The sequence below is a fragment of the Bubalus bubalis genome, chromosome 4 (genome assembly GCF_019923935.1).
Source record: "Bubalus bubalis isolate 160015118507 breed Murrah chromosome 4, NDDB_SH_1, whole genome shotgun sequence".
Taxonomy (NCBI): Eukaryota; Metazoa; Chordata; class Mammalia; order Artiodactyla; family Bovidae; genus Bubalus; species Bubalus bubalis.
Genome location: NC_059160.1, coordinates 56,801,365 through 56,819,695, shown reverse-complemented (window position 1 = coordinate 56,819,695; position 18,331 = coordinate 56,801,365). Strand labels below are relative to the sequence as shown.

The window sequence follows — 18,331 nt, the reverse complement described above, 5'->3', positions numbered from 1 at the left end:
TTAAAGCTCAACATTCAGAAAATGAAGATCATGGCATCTGGTCGCATCACTTCATGGGAAATAGATGGGGAAACAGTGGAAACAGTGTCAGACTTTATTTTTCTGGGCTCCAAAATCACTGCAGATGGTGACTGCAGCCATGAAATTAAAAGACGCTTACTCCTTGGAAGGAAAGTTATGACCAACCTAGATAGCATATTCAAAAGCAGAGACATTACTTTGCCAACAAAGGTTCGTCTAGTCAAGGCTATGGTTTTTCCTGTGGTCATGTACGGATGTGAGAGTTGGACTGTGAAGAAAGCTGAGCACTGAAGAATTGATGCTTTTGAACTGTGGTGTTGGAGAAGACTCTTGAGAGTCCCTTGGACTGCAAGGAGATCCAACCAGTCCATTCTGAAGGAGATCAGCCCTGGGATTTCTTTGGAAGGAATGATGCTAAAGCTGAAACTCCACTACTTTGGCCACCTCATGCGAAGAGTTGACTCATTGGAAAAGACTCTGATGCTGGGAGGGATTGGGGGCAGGAGGAGAAGGGGACGACAGAGGATGAGATGGCTGGATGGCATCACTGACTCGATGGACGTGAGTCTGAGTGAACTCCAGGAGTTGGTGATGGACGGGGAGGCCTGGCGTGCTGCGATTCATGGGGTTGCAAAGAGTCAGACACGGCTGAGCAACTGATCTGATCTGATCTGATATATAATTATGACTGATTTGAATTGTTGTACAGCAGAAAACAACACACCATTGTAAAGCAACTATCCTCCGAGGGATGGAATGGGGAGGGAGGAGGGAGGAGGGTTCAGGATGGGGAACACATGTATACCTGTGGCGGATTCATTTTGATATTTGGCAAAACTAATACAGTTATATAAAGTTTAAAAATAAAATAAAATTTAAAAAATAAAAATAAAAATAAAATTAAAAAAAAATAAATAAAAGAAAAAAAACCTCTTTGACTCCCAAATCACTCTTTAGCTATTTGCTTATTTCTGTGTTTCCATTCTCAGCAAAACTTCTTTCAAGAGTTGTCTACTCTACCACTTCTTCAATCCAATGTAATATGGCTTCCGTGCCTCTTATTCCACTGAGTGTGCTCTTGTCAAGCTCTCAGGGGCCTCTATGTTACCAAATCCAGTGGTTACCTTTCCAGCCTCATCTCACTTGATCTCTCATCATCATTCTACCCAATTAGTTGCTTTTTTTGTGGGACAAGTTTTGGGGGAAAGATCATTCCACTTTCAGATACTTTGAAGTCTCAATATAGGATAAGAGCAGAAAACTTTTGTCTTTGTTAGTATAAGCGAAGTCACCTAAGGTGAATGTGTGGAGTGAGAGGAGAAGAGGGAAAGAGCTGAATCGTGGGGGACACGCAGAGGCAGGGGTATCTACAAAGGAGCCAGAGAGGCAGTGGTTGCTGGGGTAGGAGGCGCCAAGGATATAGAAGCCAGGCAGAAAAAGGGTGGTCAGCAGAGACCAAGACCACAGAAATAAGAAGTCAATAAAGCCTGGAAAGAGTGTCCTGTATTTGGCAATTCGGAGTTAACTAGTCACCACTTAAAAATAATTTCAGGATGCTGACAGATGCTAATTGTATTGAGGCCTGATTGTATTGAGTAGAAGGGGAAGCTAGAAAGTGTAGATATTTCTTATGAGAAGGTTGGCAATGAACGGAGGACATGTAATCAGGAGAAGCATCTAGGAAAGACACAGCACTGAGGGAGGGTTTTGAAAAAAAAATCAGGTTATATCTGAGCTTGTTCAGAGATTGCTGAGAAAAAGGCTTACCTAATGCCAGGCCACTATGCTAGAACTGAAAGTAGAATTAATTTTTCCCCCTCCATTAATTGAGAAAATATGTATGTAAGAGTTTTAAAGACTATGAAGTGTGATGATATTTAATATGGTATTTTTATTTCCACTGTTTCATAACTATTTACCAGAAAGTAAGCACATCACATTTTTTAAAAACTATGTAACATTCCCTTCATCCTGTTTCCTGTCAATCATTTAGCAGTTTTTAAATGACTTAATTGGTATGAATGGCTTTTGTGCATTTCATTTTGACAGAGTGAGGGATTTCTGTAGTTGGTGTTGGCAAGCCTGTATGTCCCTTGTTCCTTGTTCCGAGCTAACTGACAACTGGGTGGGTTATATAGCTATAAAGGCCTAACAAATACCAAATGCTCATTTCCTTCTTCACAGGGTTACCTCTTTCTGATAAAAATGAGCAATACAACTCCTGTCAAAGAAAATTGACATATTTTAGATTCTAGGTCTCCTATTCCAAGATCTCCTTCAAAACTGTGGAAGGACAAACCTTATTCTTCCTGCCAACCATCTGAACAGATATTGGCTTATAAACTCAAGATGTTTCACAATGCTTTGGTTATGAATCTTAGTCATTTTTGCTCAGTCTGACAGAAGGTAAACGTTTAACCACCTGAAATTTAATTCTGTTAACTCAAAGGGCAGAAATCAATCATCTGATATGCAGAAGCCTATGTTAATAATTCATTGCATTTTTCTCTCCTCCTAAGATACTTCTGTAAGTAGAGTCACAGGGGCTCTTTACTCTTTCAGCTCATATGCTCTTAAATGAATGAATAGTTCCCAACGTCTATGATGTGCATGGTACATACAGACCAGACTAGGAAGTCAGGGACATGCAAGCAATGCCCTGTAAGATGTTTCTATGTCTCTCTCATGTGAGTTTTCTTGTGGATAAAAATTTGTAGACATTTATAATCATATTCATTACTTCTTAGAAAAGCTGTAATAAGCCTTCCATTTGCATTATATCCAAAAGGTGTAATCATATCTTCCATGAACATTGCTCCCATTTCATGTAGTGTCTCTTGCATGCATGGAATGAGTCCCATGCAGAAGGTCTCGTGGTCTGAGGTCAAACTCAGAGGTATACCTTTATTTTTATGACCCTGTGTGGCAGGAAATTTCCTTAATCTAGACTGCCTACTCTCTGCATGAGGCAAGATTTTTCTTCTCTCTTACCTCTTCTTGGTTCTTCTCTGAATCATCATCCCCTGTATCACCCCAAGAATCAAAAATGCCCATGCTATTTTTGTGTGTCCAGAACCCATACTTCCTCATCTTGCCCACATACATTGCCTCAGCAACTCTTAATAAAAATGTCTTCCCTTTAGACTCAAATTGACCTGGGTTTGAATCTTGAGTGCATGGGCCCAGATAGTTAGTCTCTGAATAAGTAACTTTTGGACTTCTCTGGTGGTCCAGTGGTTGAGAGTCCACCTTCCAATGTAGCAGATATGGGCTCATTCCCTGCTCCAGGAAGATTCCACATGCTTGAGCCCGTGCACCACAACTACTGAGCCCGCACTCTAGAGCCTGTGGTACGAAACTACTAAGCCTACACACCAAAACTACTGAAGGCTGTGCCCCCGAGAGCCTGTGCTCTGAAGCAAGGGAAGCCACCACAGTGAGAAGCCTGTGCACTGCAACTGCAGAGCAGACCACGTTCGCTGCAACTCGAGAAAGCCCATGCGCAGCAGTGAACACCCACAGCAGCCAAGTTTTGTCATTTTTTAAAACTGGAATAACACTACATACTTTATAATATTTGTGAGAGAGGGAAATACAATATATGGAAAAAAGTATTTAACAAGTTATTGATTAATGGTAGTTATATTATTAAATTGCTTATATTTTCTTTCCTTTCTATAAAACACAACTTTTGTTTAATCACCTATTCCTTTGGCATATCTCTATCAGATAGACATCAACTATAAGGATGACAAACAAATGAACATTTTTTGTAAATGTGATTTATTTAGGGGCCAACAGAGGTTGCAAAGTAAAATGGAAAGAGTGTAGGGCTAGAGAGGTAGGAAGCTCTTGGTTCTGGCTTTGCTGGTTCTCATATTAACTAAAACTAAGTAAGCTATCAGGAAGATTGCATTTGCCATTGATGAAAGAGTAATATCAGATTCTTTAGACATTTTCAATTTCACATAAACCTCAAGTAGGTTGACTTTGATTCAATTAAGCAAATATCTACTGAGTAACCATTATGCATTGTGTTTGGCGATGTGAGGTATAATAAAGGATGCATATTCATACATTCTTACTGAGAACTGCTATTGGTTGGATTATGTCCCTTCCTCAAATTCTTATGTTGAAGTATTAACTTCCTAGTACCTCAGAATGTGACTTTATCTGAAGACAAGGTTTTTACAGAGATAGTCTAGTTAAAATGAGGTCCTTAGGGTGGACCTGAATGCAATATAACTGGTGTCCTTATAAGAGGAGGAACTGGACAGACACACACAGAGGGAAGACAGTGTGAAAACATGAGGAGAAGACAGCCATCTTTGCAAAGCCAAGAGAGAGGGATAGAGCACATGCTCCCCTCAGAGCTGTCAGAGGAAGGACCCACCCCTGCTGACACCTGCTGACATACTGGACTTGCAGCCTCCAGAACTGTAAGACAATATATCACTGTAGTCCATGCCCTCCAGTGTGTGGCAGCCCCGGAAAAATTCATGCAAGAATCAGCTATGTGCTAGTGACTGGGAAGGTAACACTGAACCAGACACTGTTTTCTCCTAGGGGAAGAAGTCAGATGATTCCGCCGTACATGATAAGCAGGGTGCCATGAGAGGCTGCTGAAGAATAGTTGAGCAATACTAAAGAATTTGTTTTAAAGGGTCTACAGAAGGAAACTCTGAGTCAGATTTTGAAGTAAGAGTTACTCAGGCTAAAAATAAGTGCAAGAAAGTATTGTTCTGAGCAGAGAACTGTGTGTGCAAAGGCATGGATCTGTGAGCAAGTGTGGCACAATTAAGACTATAATAATTCAACCCATCTTAAGATGGGTAAGAGGTGAAGCTGAAGGGGTGGGCAGGGTCCAGATCAGTAGAGGAAGTCTCCGCAGAGCAAGCAGAAAGACTAAGGCCTTAAGGAACAAGTCTTGAATAGGGAATAGGGAAGAAATAGGCTATGTTAGGCAGGAAGGAAATCATGAATAGAGAAAGGAAGATATGTATTTGTTTGGCAGTGAGAGTTCTGGTCTTGGTAAAACAGAGGTCCTCTGGAGAGGCAGTGAGGAAGAGAAAGAAAAGTAGGAAGAAATGAGATGAAGAGGTTCCTTAAAGGACCAGAAATAGGCCAAGTTTCAAGGGCTCGAATGGCAGGGCCCTTGTTCTGTTCAGTGTTTGCAATCTAACAGGGGCTCTGTATACATTCACTGAATGAATGAAGGGAGGAATGATGAAACAGTATGGTTTTAGTGAATTGAACAGGAACTTTTAAGTCAAAGCAGTTTGGTTTTAAACTCTAGGTGCTGCTTGGCAGTTTTTAAAACTTTCTGAATCTCATTATCTTCATTATTCAGTTCAGTTCAGTTCAGTTCAGTTGCTCAGTCATGTCTGACTCTTTGCGACCCCATACTGATAGGAAGATGTGAAAGTTACATGAGATATAATTTATATAATATATGAAACTAAATAAAACTTAAAAATGTCATCCAATCAATATTTACTAAGAAGCTACTATATTCCAGGCCCTGGGTTAGGCTTTAGGAATACAAAGATAAATAAGACCTACTTTCTGCCTCTTAGGATCTCACTTTCTAGGGTGGAAAGCAGACATCTGAACAGAAAACATAATTGCAATGAAATATAATAAGCCCTAGCTTAGGGCTAAGAAAAGGATGCCAGAGGTGCACAGAGAAAGGGCAGTTGTGCTAGCTAGATGACAAAATGGCATTAGGGAATACTTCTTGGAGGACGTGATGCTTAAGCTCAATCAATGCTACACAATGAACGATGCTGCAAAATGAGGTGACGAGGGAAGAGAAAGGAATTCCAAACAGAGGGAATAGAAGGCTTCCTCTGCAGCTGTGTTTTCCTAGTTCCTATGCCTGTGTAGTTCCCTTACTGAAAATATACTCCAGCCTGGTTGGTTAGAGCAAAACCCCCCTTTTGCTCTTGACAGACTCCTGAAGACTGGATCTTGTTCTGAATATCCTCAGCTATTGGCTGGGATCTCTTTAAATCAAACAGGCTCTCAGAAACCTTATTGGAGCCACCTGCCTGATTCCTTGCTCCCTTTCTCCTTCCTTTTCTCCTTTCTTCCTCCTTTCATCAAACATTTACTGTGTGTATATGTGTAAGTCAGAGGTTGTACTTGGAGATGCAGAGGATCAAAGAATTTTTCTAACTCTCAAGAAATTCAAAATCAAGTGCAAGGGCAGCAAATGATGGCCTATTGACTAGATTTGCCTCTTTTTTTGTAAATAAAGTTATATTTGAACACAGTCAGGTCCATTTATTTGTATATTATCTATGGTCACTTTCATGAAGAAATAGACAAGTCAAATACTTGCAACACAGACCATATGGCTTTCAAAACCTAAAATATTTACTATCTGGCCATTTATAGAATAAGTCTGCCAACCCCATTGTAGTGTTTGTGGTGGCAGAGGTGGTGGGGTAGATGAACAAGTAAATAGGGAATATAGCACAGTAAGACAAGGGGAAAGAAGGGTTCCGAACCCATACTTGGGAGGTCAGGGAAGAAGTGACGGCTAAAAGAAGTGACAACCAGGCTAAGATCTAAAGGATAAAAAGGAGTTAAGAGGGGAAGGAAGGTCATTCTTGGCAGAGGCGGCAGCATGTGCAAAGGCCAGGCAATGACAGAAAAATGCCAGTTCTGGAGAACAGTAAAGAGATGAAATAACACATGAGGCTAGAAAATAAGTTGGATCATGCAGGTCAGAAAGGGTCCTGAATATGAAAGCCACATTAAGGATTTTGTAAATATAATCTCCCATAGGTAATTGAGAATCATTGAAAGATTTTAAGTAGAGTGGGGCTGAAGCAAGTGTGCTAAATATTTGGTACTCAGACATGTATGCAGAAATGTTTATTGAGTAGCTAGACGGTACTGGATGCCAGGTAGAAAGCACTGAAGAGTAGGGACAGCTACGGATCTATTAATACAAGAACCGGTGATCTCCCTACTGGGTAGACAAACTGAGCACCACCACCTTGGGAGGCAGAGGAGCCTGGCAGTCTACAGTCCATGGGGTTGCAAGAGTCAGATATGACTTAGTGACTAAACAACCTCCACTTTGTGAGGCAGGAGGGTTAGGAGACTAGGAGTGATTGGAAAGGGCAGTGTAACGTTACAGAAACCAGACAAATTTCAGCAAGGGAATAAGTACCAATAAGGAGTGGAGAGTGAAAATCAGTCATTGAAAGAGGTCAAAGAGAAATGAAGTAAGAAAAAAAAAAGAGGGTAGGGGTGGAGATTTGGTAAGAAAGAGGTTACAGCTTACTTAAAAGAGAACAAACTTTGTGGAAGAGTTGGGAAGCAGGCTGGATTATAGGGGTAAAGGAGGTGACTGGAAATGAGAAAATCGAGGTCATTGAGAGATCTGTCCATTTAAAGAAGAGATGAAATATGATTGTGGCTGACTTTCTTAAAATCAGTCTGTAATTCAGCAGTTTTAGTAAGCTGTAAAATTCATGATTAAATTCTTCATCCCAAAGATCTGGTCATTTGGTGCAATACTGGAGATAAGTATGCAAATATGCTGCATGACTAAATTAAAGGCCGTTTCGTGTGAGCATTAGTTAGGAACGGTAGCTGTAGTAGTGCTTTATTAGAAAATGGGGCAGCATATTTTAATGCTCAAATATGTAATCAGAGTAACTTCCAGGTAGGAGGAAAGGCTTGATTCTCCTTAGAGTCACTGGATTGGAATTGTGACTGCTGTTTTTTCTGAAGGCCATCCATCCTTCTCAGACGGCCATGCCTGCACATGCCCTCATTTCTGACTTTCTGCTCCCAAGCCGTCAGTGTCCTTCCAAGGCTAATGAGAGCTACAAGAACAATTAATAGCTCTGCCAGCACCACTATCATACCCTGCATCCTTAAAGAGCTCAAAATATTCAATAACGAGCCCAAAGAACATTTCTCCCAGACCTCTCATTACATTGATTTAACAGGTGAGTAAATCAAGCCATACAGAAGCAAGACAGTGGACACAAGAAGTCTTACTTCAGTCCTCTCTCACAGCACTGTAAGGCCGTTGCCTGTTACACTTGTAATTAAGCTGTTGTCTAGATAAAGAACAACTCCCTCCTGGCTTTGACTTTTGGTTACCAACAGATTTTAAATGCCAATAATTGAAAAAAAAAAAAAAGATATTTTTTCAAAAGTGGGTATGTAACTACTGGCCTAAATGAATATGGAGAATTATAACTGCCCTTTCAATATAAAGCCATCTGTTTCAGAAACAGGAAGGCATAGGGAGCGTGGCAGGTATATTTCTCTTATACCCTTAAATCTCAGTAACTTTATAACATTTTCTTAAACAATATTTGAAACAGGAAAACATTGTGGAGGTTATTAGTCTTATTTTTTAGGGATAATTTATTTTTCTGCTTCCCAAGTTTAACTTCTTACTTGGATCAAGATATGCTGCTAAGATACTTAAAAGGTCAGTTTTATCAGGTCAACTGCAAATGGTGCTCTTATTACAGAAAAGTTATGCAAGAGAAAAGAAAAGAAGTAAGTCTATTAGCATGTAAAATGCACCACAAAAATGAAAAAAAGGTTTGAATTAAATACTTATAAGATCAATCTTGCTCAAATCTTTGGTTCAAATGGATGACTTCCAAGAGCTCTGTGACTCTACTTCTGTGTTTAATAGGCAGTACTCATTTTGACCTTCAGTAAATTCTTTATGAATGCTACCTACTCAAGTGTACAAAAATGCTAATTCACGTAGGGTCCTTGGTATTATTTTTATCTCTTATTCTGTATGCATTTTGAAATTTTAATAGTGGTCAAAGCATCCAAGTCAGCTGCTAGAAAGCATAGGACGTGCTAAAATAATGAGCTGGTATAATTTCTTTCCTTTCCCCTTTTGATTAGAGTTTACAAATATGACTGTCTGCTAAAACATGAGAGGCTAGGGGTCAGTCCTCCAAGTAAGAGAAACTTCTTACTGTAGTCTTTGGATGACAAATCTATCATAACACTGCCAGTGTTTAGATGTTATCAGTATCTATATCTTTCTTTACTCTACTCCATGCTATGATAGATTTTTACCTCTACCATTGCTTACTGTAATTTGCTGCTGAAAAAACAATTCCTGGTAAGTAATATGCTGAAGGATGGTGCTTATATGAAAGGATGAATGACAAGATCCCCATGATATAACGTGTGTATACACGTTTGTGTTAGCACATGAAGGAATGTATATGCAATGCTCATGCAAATAATATGATAGGTCTAAGAGCGATACTGTAACCTGCTTGAGGTCAAAGGTAATACCCTTTAAGGGTTATTGTTATACCCTTAGTAATTTAATTAACAATGCTATTAGCACATAGGAAATGTTTAAGGAGTGTTTGTTGCATGAATGGATAAAAGGTACTAATGCTCTATGTCCCCACTGGCAGGATGAGGCTTTTAGTCCTTGGCTGGATGTCCATCTATAATAATCTGCTGTGGATCTGGTTTTTATGGGGAGATTTCTGTGTGTACTACATTATGCTAGGAGTGCTAGGAATGCAAGGAAATCGAATATTTAGAACTTGGACTCGAAGACCTTCTAGTCTAGTTGGGGAGATAAGATATATTCAAGTGAAAACTTAACTCCCAATCCTGGAGAGTAAATAATGGCATGCCAAATGTAATTTTTCATGCCAAATACAACCTCTACATGCAATCGAGAAAAGAGAGGCTGCTAAGTACTGGAGCCCTTAAGAAAAGCTATAGAAACAAGGAAGAAATTGAGTTAGACCTTTGAGGATGAAAGACAGAGAGGAAGGAAAGGAATAGCTGTGAGAGCTGAGGGAGTGTACAAATGAGTATTCATCAGGACAAGAACAGATAGTTTGAGGCTTACATATTAGGACGCAGCCATTAGCACAGGAAAAGACATGATGGAATTATATCCAAAAAGAAAGTAAATCATCATGAGCATTTTATACAGTAATCATTTCATACTTAAACTCCTTAGTGAAAAAAAAGTAATGTTGAAAGTCAGACACATCCTATATGTTACAAATTTGGGGAAAACAAGTGGGATATCAGAGGACCATGGCGGCACTCCCAGAGGCTAGTGAGTAGCAGGTAGACATGCTGAAGTCGATGGGAGCTGATAATACGTGACTTCAGAGGAGATGGACAGGTAGAGCGGGGCTTGAACAAGTCTTCAGACAAAGGATTTCTGTGTTGAAGGGACTTTTGCCACATAGATCTAAACTTTCCCAAAGTCTTAAGTGTAATTTTGTAGTTATTCTTTGTACCTATTTCCACTTATTTTATATTTTTAAGGACACATAAATGTCCTGTGCAAAACTATTCTGCAAACCAGGACCAGATACATAAAGAAAAAGTTTGGAATTTTAACTTTCAGGTATTTTAAAAAGATTGATACATAAATAAAATCAAGAATAAGTTTTAAGAGCCCAAAGGATAAACAATAATGAATAAAAATTTAAAAATAAATGAGTCCTTCTTTTCTAACAAGGTCCTTCTTTTCTGCCTAGGAATTGATGTAAAAAATCTTTATTAAAGTTAATCACAGCTGTGTGGATAAATCATTCATATATTGTGTTTATGTGTAAGAGTATGTAGAACAGTAATTTGCAAAAAAAATTTGCAAAGCTTTCAATAAATACTTTGAAATTTACTTATATGGGCCCTTTGAAACTCATATTCATTATAGAATATTGATTAAATGAAAAATTAACTCTTGAGAATGTTTCCTAAATAAAGAATATCTATGCATGGATGCACTACAATATTTCAACCAACATTAATTATATCCTTTTGATGTCTCTACTGTCTTGTTCTAAAAAATAAATAAGTCCTGCACTACATCATAGTTAATAGGAGTGTGGTGCTTGTTGCTTAGGCAACAGAATGAATAAATGCAGGTCAGAATGCGCTTCAAGAAAAACAAAAGCTAGAATATGATACCGAATGGAGACTAAGCAGGTCCAACAGATTTTTCACCACATTAATGAAACCTATTTCTTAAAGTTGGCTGATCATATTAGTGTACTTTAACTAAGTTCATAATTATGTAAATTAGATTATGGAGATTAATAAATAATTTTTATAGAGACAGAAATTGATTTTGTATAATGCTAGTAGCAAATAAATGGTGTATAGCGGCATGCAAAGTGATAATTGATGACACTGTTTTATGATTTGCTTCATTTCCATAATTAACTCCTCTGAATGAGATTTCAAATTTTTAAAATTCTGTCTTGTATAGAAAGTGTTTGATTTTTCTGAATTAACTATGTGTTCGTAATTTCTGAAAATTTATATACAATAATTTGAATTGAAAAAATAAAGTCAAAAGTCTATGGAGAGGATCAGACCTTGGTTTTGTCATATATGTCCAGGATTTTTTTCCTCCTGGATACATTTTGGAGTGTTTATACATATTTTATTCATGAATGCTTTTTTCCAATCTCCAAATGCTTATTGGAAACATGTTTGATTAACCTTTGCATTGGGTTTTCAAAAAGGGATTATATTTACTCTAAAGTGTTTAACATTCAGAGGAAAATTATGCTGAATTAAAATCTTTCAAAGTAGATCAATGATCCGGAGAATCCAAAGACCTAGCTAACTTCTCACGGGACCAGAATAAATCTGGACACAGGTTTGAGGAGTGGGAGTGAGAAAGTCTTATTTCAAGGAGAGATAAGCAGAAAGAATAAAGACTCATCCAAATGTGCAGTAAATGTAATAGTTTCTCTAATTCTTAGTGTCATCTATTTAGTGTCCTAAGGCTGTCCTAATTCTACTCCGTCTGTCCTAAGACTCTCACAGCAACTGAAGAAAATTTTATTTTCCCCCCTCTTTTGATAGCTACACAATCTGTCTAATCAGTGACAGTATTCTTAGACATGAGAAAAATAATAGTTGCTGCATGTCTCATTATTTAAAAGTGGGTTCATTAAGAGTTTTATGGGTACAATTACTTAGGGCTCATATGTCTCACTACATTGATGCAGCTTAAAAAATAAAGCTCATGGGACACACATTTTTGGAGAAGCAAAAGTTTAACAGTTTAAATAATCTTCAAATCTACAATAGTCAAGTCAAGCTTGGAGAAAATAATCTAAAATGAAAATAAAAAGATGTGCCTAGCTCTCAGTATAATGTTATCAATTTTATTATTAATAAGCCTCAGGTGTAAGCTCCAGTATTTTATTTAGAAATAGCTATTAATTGTTTCTGCAAGCCATTTTGTGCTACATGCCTATGTTAAGTATTTTCTCTCTAAATTTAGGAATTAGTAATATGTGTGATGGGACCTTAAAAGCAAAGGAAGGTAATACTGACATGACGTAGCTTAACAAGGGAAACTGATGAGCACTGGGGGAGGCATGTGAATGATCACAAAGCTGTGTTACGGGTCTGCACAGTTCCCCATCCTCCTTCCTCACCTATATTCATCACAGTGGGAAGTTTGCACGACCAGCTTTAGACTGCAGGCAGACCAGTATTCAGAAGTACACGAATGTACTTAGCCCATCAGCCTCTCTTTCTAGATATTGACAGTTAATTGAGGGAAGTGTTTGTTTTCTACCTAAAATCATAAGCAGTACCTTGTTGCTCTTCAATCAGCATGTAAACTAAGCGAAAGCTCTCTACGATAGACCATCCGAATCAGCTTGCTAATGAACTAAAGGTCATCCACACAATTTAAACTCCTTATTGAACAATTATAAGGAAAAAAAATGATCTTCATACCATAAACACAACAAATTGTTTAATTAATCACTAAGTGCTGACACCCAAATGAAATATGTTTCAGGAATCTAGAATTAACTGAAGAGTGCTATCATCATCTAACTGGGTATTCTGAGATGACAGATTTATAAAAATCACACAAAGAATGACAGGGAGAATATAAATGTTAATCTTCTTTCACTGCCTATAAATAGTACTCTCACCGGTTCATTCATATAATACACATGTATATGGATGCACATAGATCTCATTTTTCAGCAAGTGCCTATATGTTACACAGTCGGTTCAGTCCTAAGGGCATCCAATTTTCTAATGCAGTTACATATATAAAATTGACCAGTTTTGGTGCAAATCAGGCTGCCTCTGAGCCGTGTAAGACACATAAGAAGCAAAGACAGACAAAAGGCAGCTCCGTGGACACAGAGAGCGTCTTACCATAAACTGCACATTGTCAAATCCATTAGCCATCAGGTGGTTCTCGTACTGAGGTAGCCCAATGCTTTCCAACCATTGTCCCACTGTTTGGACAGGGCATCTGGGTCCTGTAAGAGGATGAAGAGGGAAGCGTTTAAGCAGGGAGTAGCCGTCCACGGGGTAATAGCGGTAGTCCTGGGCTGAGAGGTGGCATTGCCACATCATGCTCCTGGGAAAGTTGCTATCAAAGGAGCCCGCCAGCTTGACAGATTAATGTTCTCAGCGAGAGAGCAAAGTCAGAAGTAAAACATAGTTTGCCAGGCAGGCTGTGGAGTATGACTTGATCCTAGCTCCACATTTCTTACATATTAATCTTTACTACCGACCAGTACGTCACACAGCCCCCAAAACCAGGCAGCAGAAGAAGGCATATCAAGCTGTCAGCTTAGGCTGGTCTGCGTTCTGTGTGATTGTTGGAGTACTCCACAATGAGCAATGCACGGCCAGCAGCCAGAATTCTTTTTATCAAGTACTCCTACACTCATCAGTATGCAGCTCCATGCTCCTTGCTCCCCCTTGCTCGCTCCCCTTCATTACCCAGCCCAGGCTACACCTCGCATTTTCAATAATAGCCATCAGATAAGGCAGATTTTTTTTGTCTGCAAGCTGTAAGCCTGCTGCTGCTGCTTCCTCCTACACACCCATCCAAGCGTCAATCTTGAATGATGAGAGCAGTCAAAACAAATGCAGAAAATAGCAAGATTCAAAAGCAAACTAAAGTGCTTAAAACTGAATTGAATCTTCATACTGGTTATACGTTATAGAGCTATTTGTTGTGGAATTTTACGTTTCAAAAGACACCAGGAAATGCAAAGCTTTAACTATAGCTTATAGGGGAGCCCCCGACAGGTTCTCTTTTTCCTTTTCTTTCCTTTCCTTCCCTTTCTTATTTTTTTAAAACGCAGCACAGATAAATGTTTCCGATCTAAAGCTTTACAGTGTTGGAGAACAATTATTCTCTTTCTTTACCGTGCTGTATCAAAATGAGCCTCTCTGAGGTATTTTTTTTTCCTTCTTGAATTGCTGCAAAATACAGAAACTGCATCGCAATCTTGAAGTCAAGATAATTCATTTCTCATTTGTGAGGCTTCTTACAAACAAAAATATTATTAGGCACAAAAAATCCTTTCCCCTCTGATATTTATAACCCAATCTACCAGGGCTGACATTCTAAATTAGGTATAGAGGTAACATTACTGGGTAGAATTTTTTAATAAAGAAGAAGAGCCTTAACCAAGAATAATTTAAGAATAACAGATGTAAATGTGTGAGTTTTACTGAATGGCAGACAGACTGAGTAATTTATTTAATAATCGAGAGAAACCAGAGATTAATAATAGAACCCATAGGAGCAGATCATGAAAAGAACAGACTCTTAAGATTGAGAGAGAACTTGCAGAGAGGTTAGTCTAACCTCCCTCTTAATGCAGGAATCCCTTGTAACAGAGTTCCTTGAAGAATATTATCTAATTTAGGCTTGAATACTGCCGGTAACAGAGCTCTCACTACTTATCAAAAAGCCTCCACTTATTAGGAAGGTATTTTACTTCCTGCTGTTGTTGTGTATAGTCACTAAGTTGTGTCTGAGTCCTTGCGACCCCATGGACTGTAGCCCACCAGTCTCCTCTGTCCATGGGATTCTCCAGGCAAGAATACTGGAGTAGGTTGTCACCTCCTTCTCCAGGGGATCTTCCTGAGCTAGGGATTGAACCTGGGTCTCCTGCATTGGCTGGTGGATTCTCCACTGCTGAACCACCAGGGAAACCCTAGCTGACTTCTACTCACTGGCTCCAGCTCTGCCTTTGGAGTCACACAGACTGAGAACACTTCCTTTACCACATAAAGTGTTTTAAAAATTAAAGATAACTCTCACCCCCCCAGAATAGTGCCTGACACATAGTAAGTGCTCAATAAATATTCATTGAATAAATGAAACATCACTTTCCTTCTTTCCCCAGATCTTATCTTTCTTTGTTTCCTTTGTCTTTTGAAGAGCACTGTCAACCTCCCAAGCACACAGACATTAAACTGCAAAGCATCTTATATTCTTTCTTTCACCACTGACATCAGTTGCCAAATTCCAGTCATCCCTCATCATAGTATCTCTTACCTCTGTTCCCTTAATTCAAATTCCTGTCTCATGTTTAGAGAACTGACACCTACTGTGATTTTGCTCTTAGTTCAGGCCCACCTGGCCTAATACAACTATGGCTTCTGTGTTCATCTTCCTTCCTCTGATATTTCAAATTCTAGTATATACATGGATGTCAGAATAATCTCTTTAAGACAGTTTTGATTATAACTCCTTGTTTCAGAACACTTCCATGGTTTTTTGTTGGCTTCAAAATAAACTCCAAATTCCTTTGATGACATTTTGGGGTCTTCATGATTACTACAAATCCTCTAATTTTATTTCTCTTTCCCCAAGTTCCAAGCAGGTGGGATTACTGGCTATAATATACTTGGGTTGCTTTTATTATGTCTCCATATTTATGCCTGTTCTTTGACTTTAGATGTGATGATATTTTCTCTATGAAACCCTTTCTAATCCCACCTAACAGGAATAAATCTCTTCCTTATCTGTTTTAAGTGGCATTTTCAGGCCATCTATTATAACAATATTTTTTGTCTAACATTATAGTTATTTGTGTACAAGATATATTTCTTGAATGTAGGAATATGTCTGGCTAACATTAAAAGTAGTAATAATTCATTATGCACCTGGTAAACCAAATAAAGCAATTTTCATTTCACAATTCAAACTGTGTAAAATCCTCCTAGTTTCAGATTAAAAAAATTTTTTTAAGTCTATCCCAAGTCTCTGAGTTCTTTGTTTTAAAAGAAAACAGCTAGGTTTTAAAATAGAACCAATCAGATCCTAGGTCTCTTAAGAAGGTCAAAAAGTTTGTAGCAGTTTGGGAATCTATTTAAGGGGATTCGGGTTGTTCAATATTACCTGTACAAGAAGTTGAAAGCAAGATGCTATTTGTCCTTGGCCAGTTGTAAAGCTGATAGAGAGTGGAGTTAAAGTGGCATCAACTACAACCTCTCTTAGGGTCACACGCACATTGTTTCTCCTGATCATTCCTAAGCTATAATTGGGAGAAGGCAATGGCACCCACTCCAGTACTCTTGCTTGGAAAATCCCATGGACGGAGGAGCCTGGTAGGCTGCAGTCCATGGGGTCTAAGAGTCGGACACAACTGAGCGACTTCACTTTCACTATATTGAGCAAACATGACAATACTGTTTTGGTTTGGTAAGGCACGTGCTAACTGACCAGTTCCTCAAATCCCATCTCATTTCTTAAGATGCACACCATGGACCAAGTACCTTGAAGAGTGCTACATGCATTCTAGGCATTAAATTGTCTTTGTTAAGTGAATGAACACATGACACGGAAATGACTTTCATGGGATTTTCATTTCTTAATAGAAAGAGAGGGAAGAGGAGAGAGTGAGATTGAGAATGAGCGTGCACGTGTGAGAGACAGGGAGAGAGGGAGGGAGGGAGGTTATATCAAGGTCCAGGCTGTTGTACAAAAACAGTTCAGAGAAAATATGGGTTACTAATCACTTTACAAATATTCTATAGACTAAACTTTTTTCTTTTAACTCTTCAATCATTCAGTTTGTATTCAATAATTCTCATATGTTGGGGAAAGGTTTTCATGCACAGGGGAAGTGAATTGGGAGAAACTGGGGCACGACTGAGCGACTTCACTTTCACTTTTCACTTTCATGCATTGGAGAAGGAAATGGCAACCCACTCCAGTATTCTTGCCTGGAGACTCCCAGGGACAGAGGAGCCTAGTGGGCTGCCATCTATGGGGTCGCACAGAGTCGGACACAACTGAAGCGACTTAGCAGCAGCAGCAGTGGGGTAGGGGGAAGAGGTGAGGGAGAGGTAGGAAGAAGAAAGAGACCTTGAATTGTGGTGCTTCTAGCTCTGTTAAAGTTTTTTCTCATGAGCCAAACCATCGAAAGAACCCTTGTTTGGGTATGAAGATCACTTTTAAAATAGTGTTTACATATATTTCTCACTTTACGTGAAATACAAACATGACATCACATTATTGGACAGGCCTCATTATTCAACTGGAACTTCTCTAAGTCCCAAAAGTGAGACAAGAGGAAGGAAAGAAAAAAACTAACAGGTACTGAGAGCTACTATGTTCTAGGCAGTGTGGTGTGGATTGTTTAGCCCACTTTGTTGTTTGTGGTTGTTGTTTAGTCACTAAGTCATGTTCAACTCTTTTGTGACCCCCAGGGACTGTAGCCCACCAGGCTCCTCTGTGCAGGAGATTTTCCAGGCAAGAATATGGCCAGTGGAATTGGGAGGAAAAGGGGAATAATTGTTACTGGATATGGGACTTCTTTTCACAGTGATAAAGTGTTTTAAAATTTACTGTGGCAATTATTGCACAACTCTGAATATACTACAAACTACGGAATTATACATTTTGGGTGAATTGAATGACAATGTAAATTATATCTGAATAAATTTAGTTATCAAATAATAATAGTAAAATAAAAACAATTAGTTCTGACATTTTCTATAAATTTGTAACAACACACAACAAATAATTGCATATAAGAATACATTATTATTGGTTTACATATTAGTATATTTTTTCTTTTTCTATTTTTCTTGGTTACTCCTTCTCGCAGTATCTCCAAACCACCCATGTCATCCCTTCTCTCATCAAGGTAATTCATGTTAACAAACAAGTATGTTTCTTCATATGTATGTATCCATTGTCAAATCTGTCTCACACACACACCACAGCTATGTACAAATATGTATGTTTATATATATATATATATATATATATATATATGTAGAATTGATGCTTTTGAACTGTGGTGTTGGAGAAGACTCTTGACAGTCCCTTGGACTGCAAGGAGATCCAACCAGTCCATTCTGAAGGAGATCAGTCTTGGGTGTTCTTTGGAAGGACTGATGCTAAAGCTGAAACTCCAATACTTTGGCCACCTCATCTGAAGAGTTGACTCATTGGAAAAGACTCTGATGCTGGGAGGGATTGGGGCAGGAGGAGAAGGGGACCGCAAAGGATGAGATG

The 18,331-nt window shown here is 38.7% G+C and overlaps 1 protein-coding gene across 5 annotated transcripts in view; it reads right to left on the bottom strand.

Moving 5' to 3' along the window:
- Nucleotides 1-18,331, bottom strand: part of ANKS1B (ankyrin repeat and sterile alpha motif domain containing 1B) — a 1,160,059-nt gene that overhangs the window by 414,813 nt on the left and 726,915 nt on the right. For 4 of the 5 annotated variants that reach the window (XM_025285022.3, XM_025285025.3, XM_025285027.3 and 1 more), the window contains exon 15: nucleotides 13,210-13,316. In XM_025285022.3, coding sequence (XP_025140807.3) covers nucleotides 13,210-13,316 — 107 coding nt within the window. Of the gene's footprint in view, nucleotides 1-13,209; nucleotides 13,774-18,331 lie in introns of those variants that run through there. The other variant, XM_006077431.4, reaches the window with a different exon arrangement.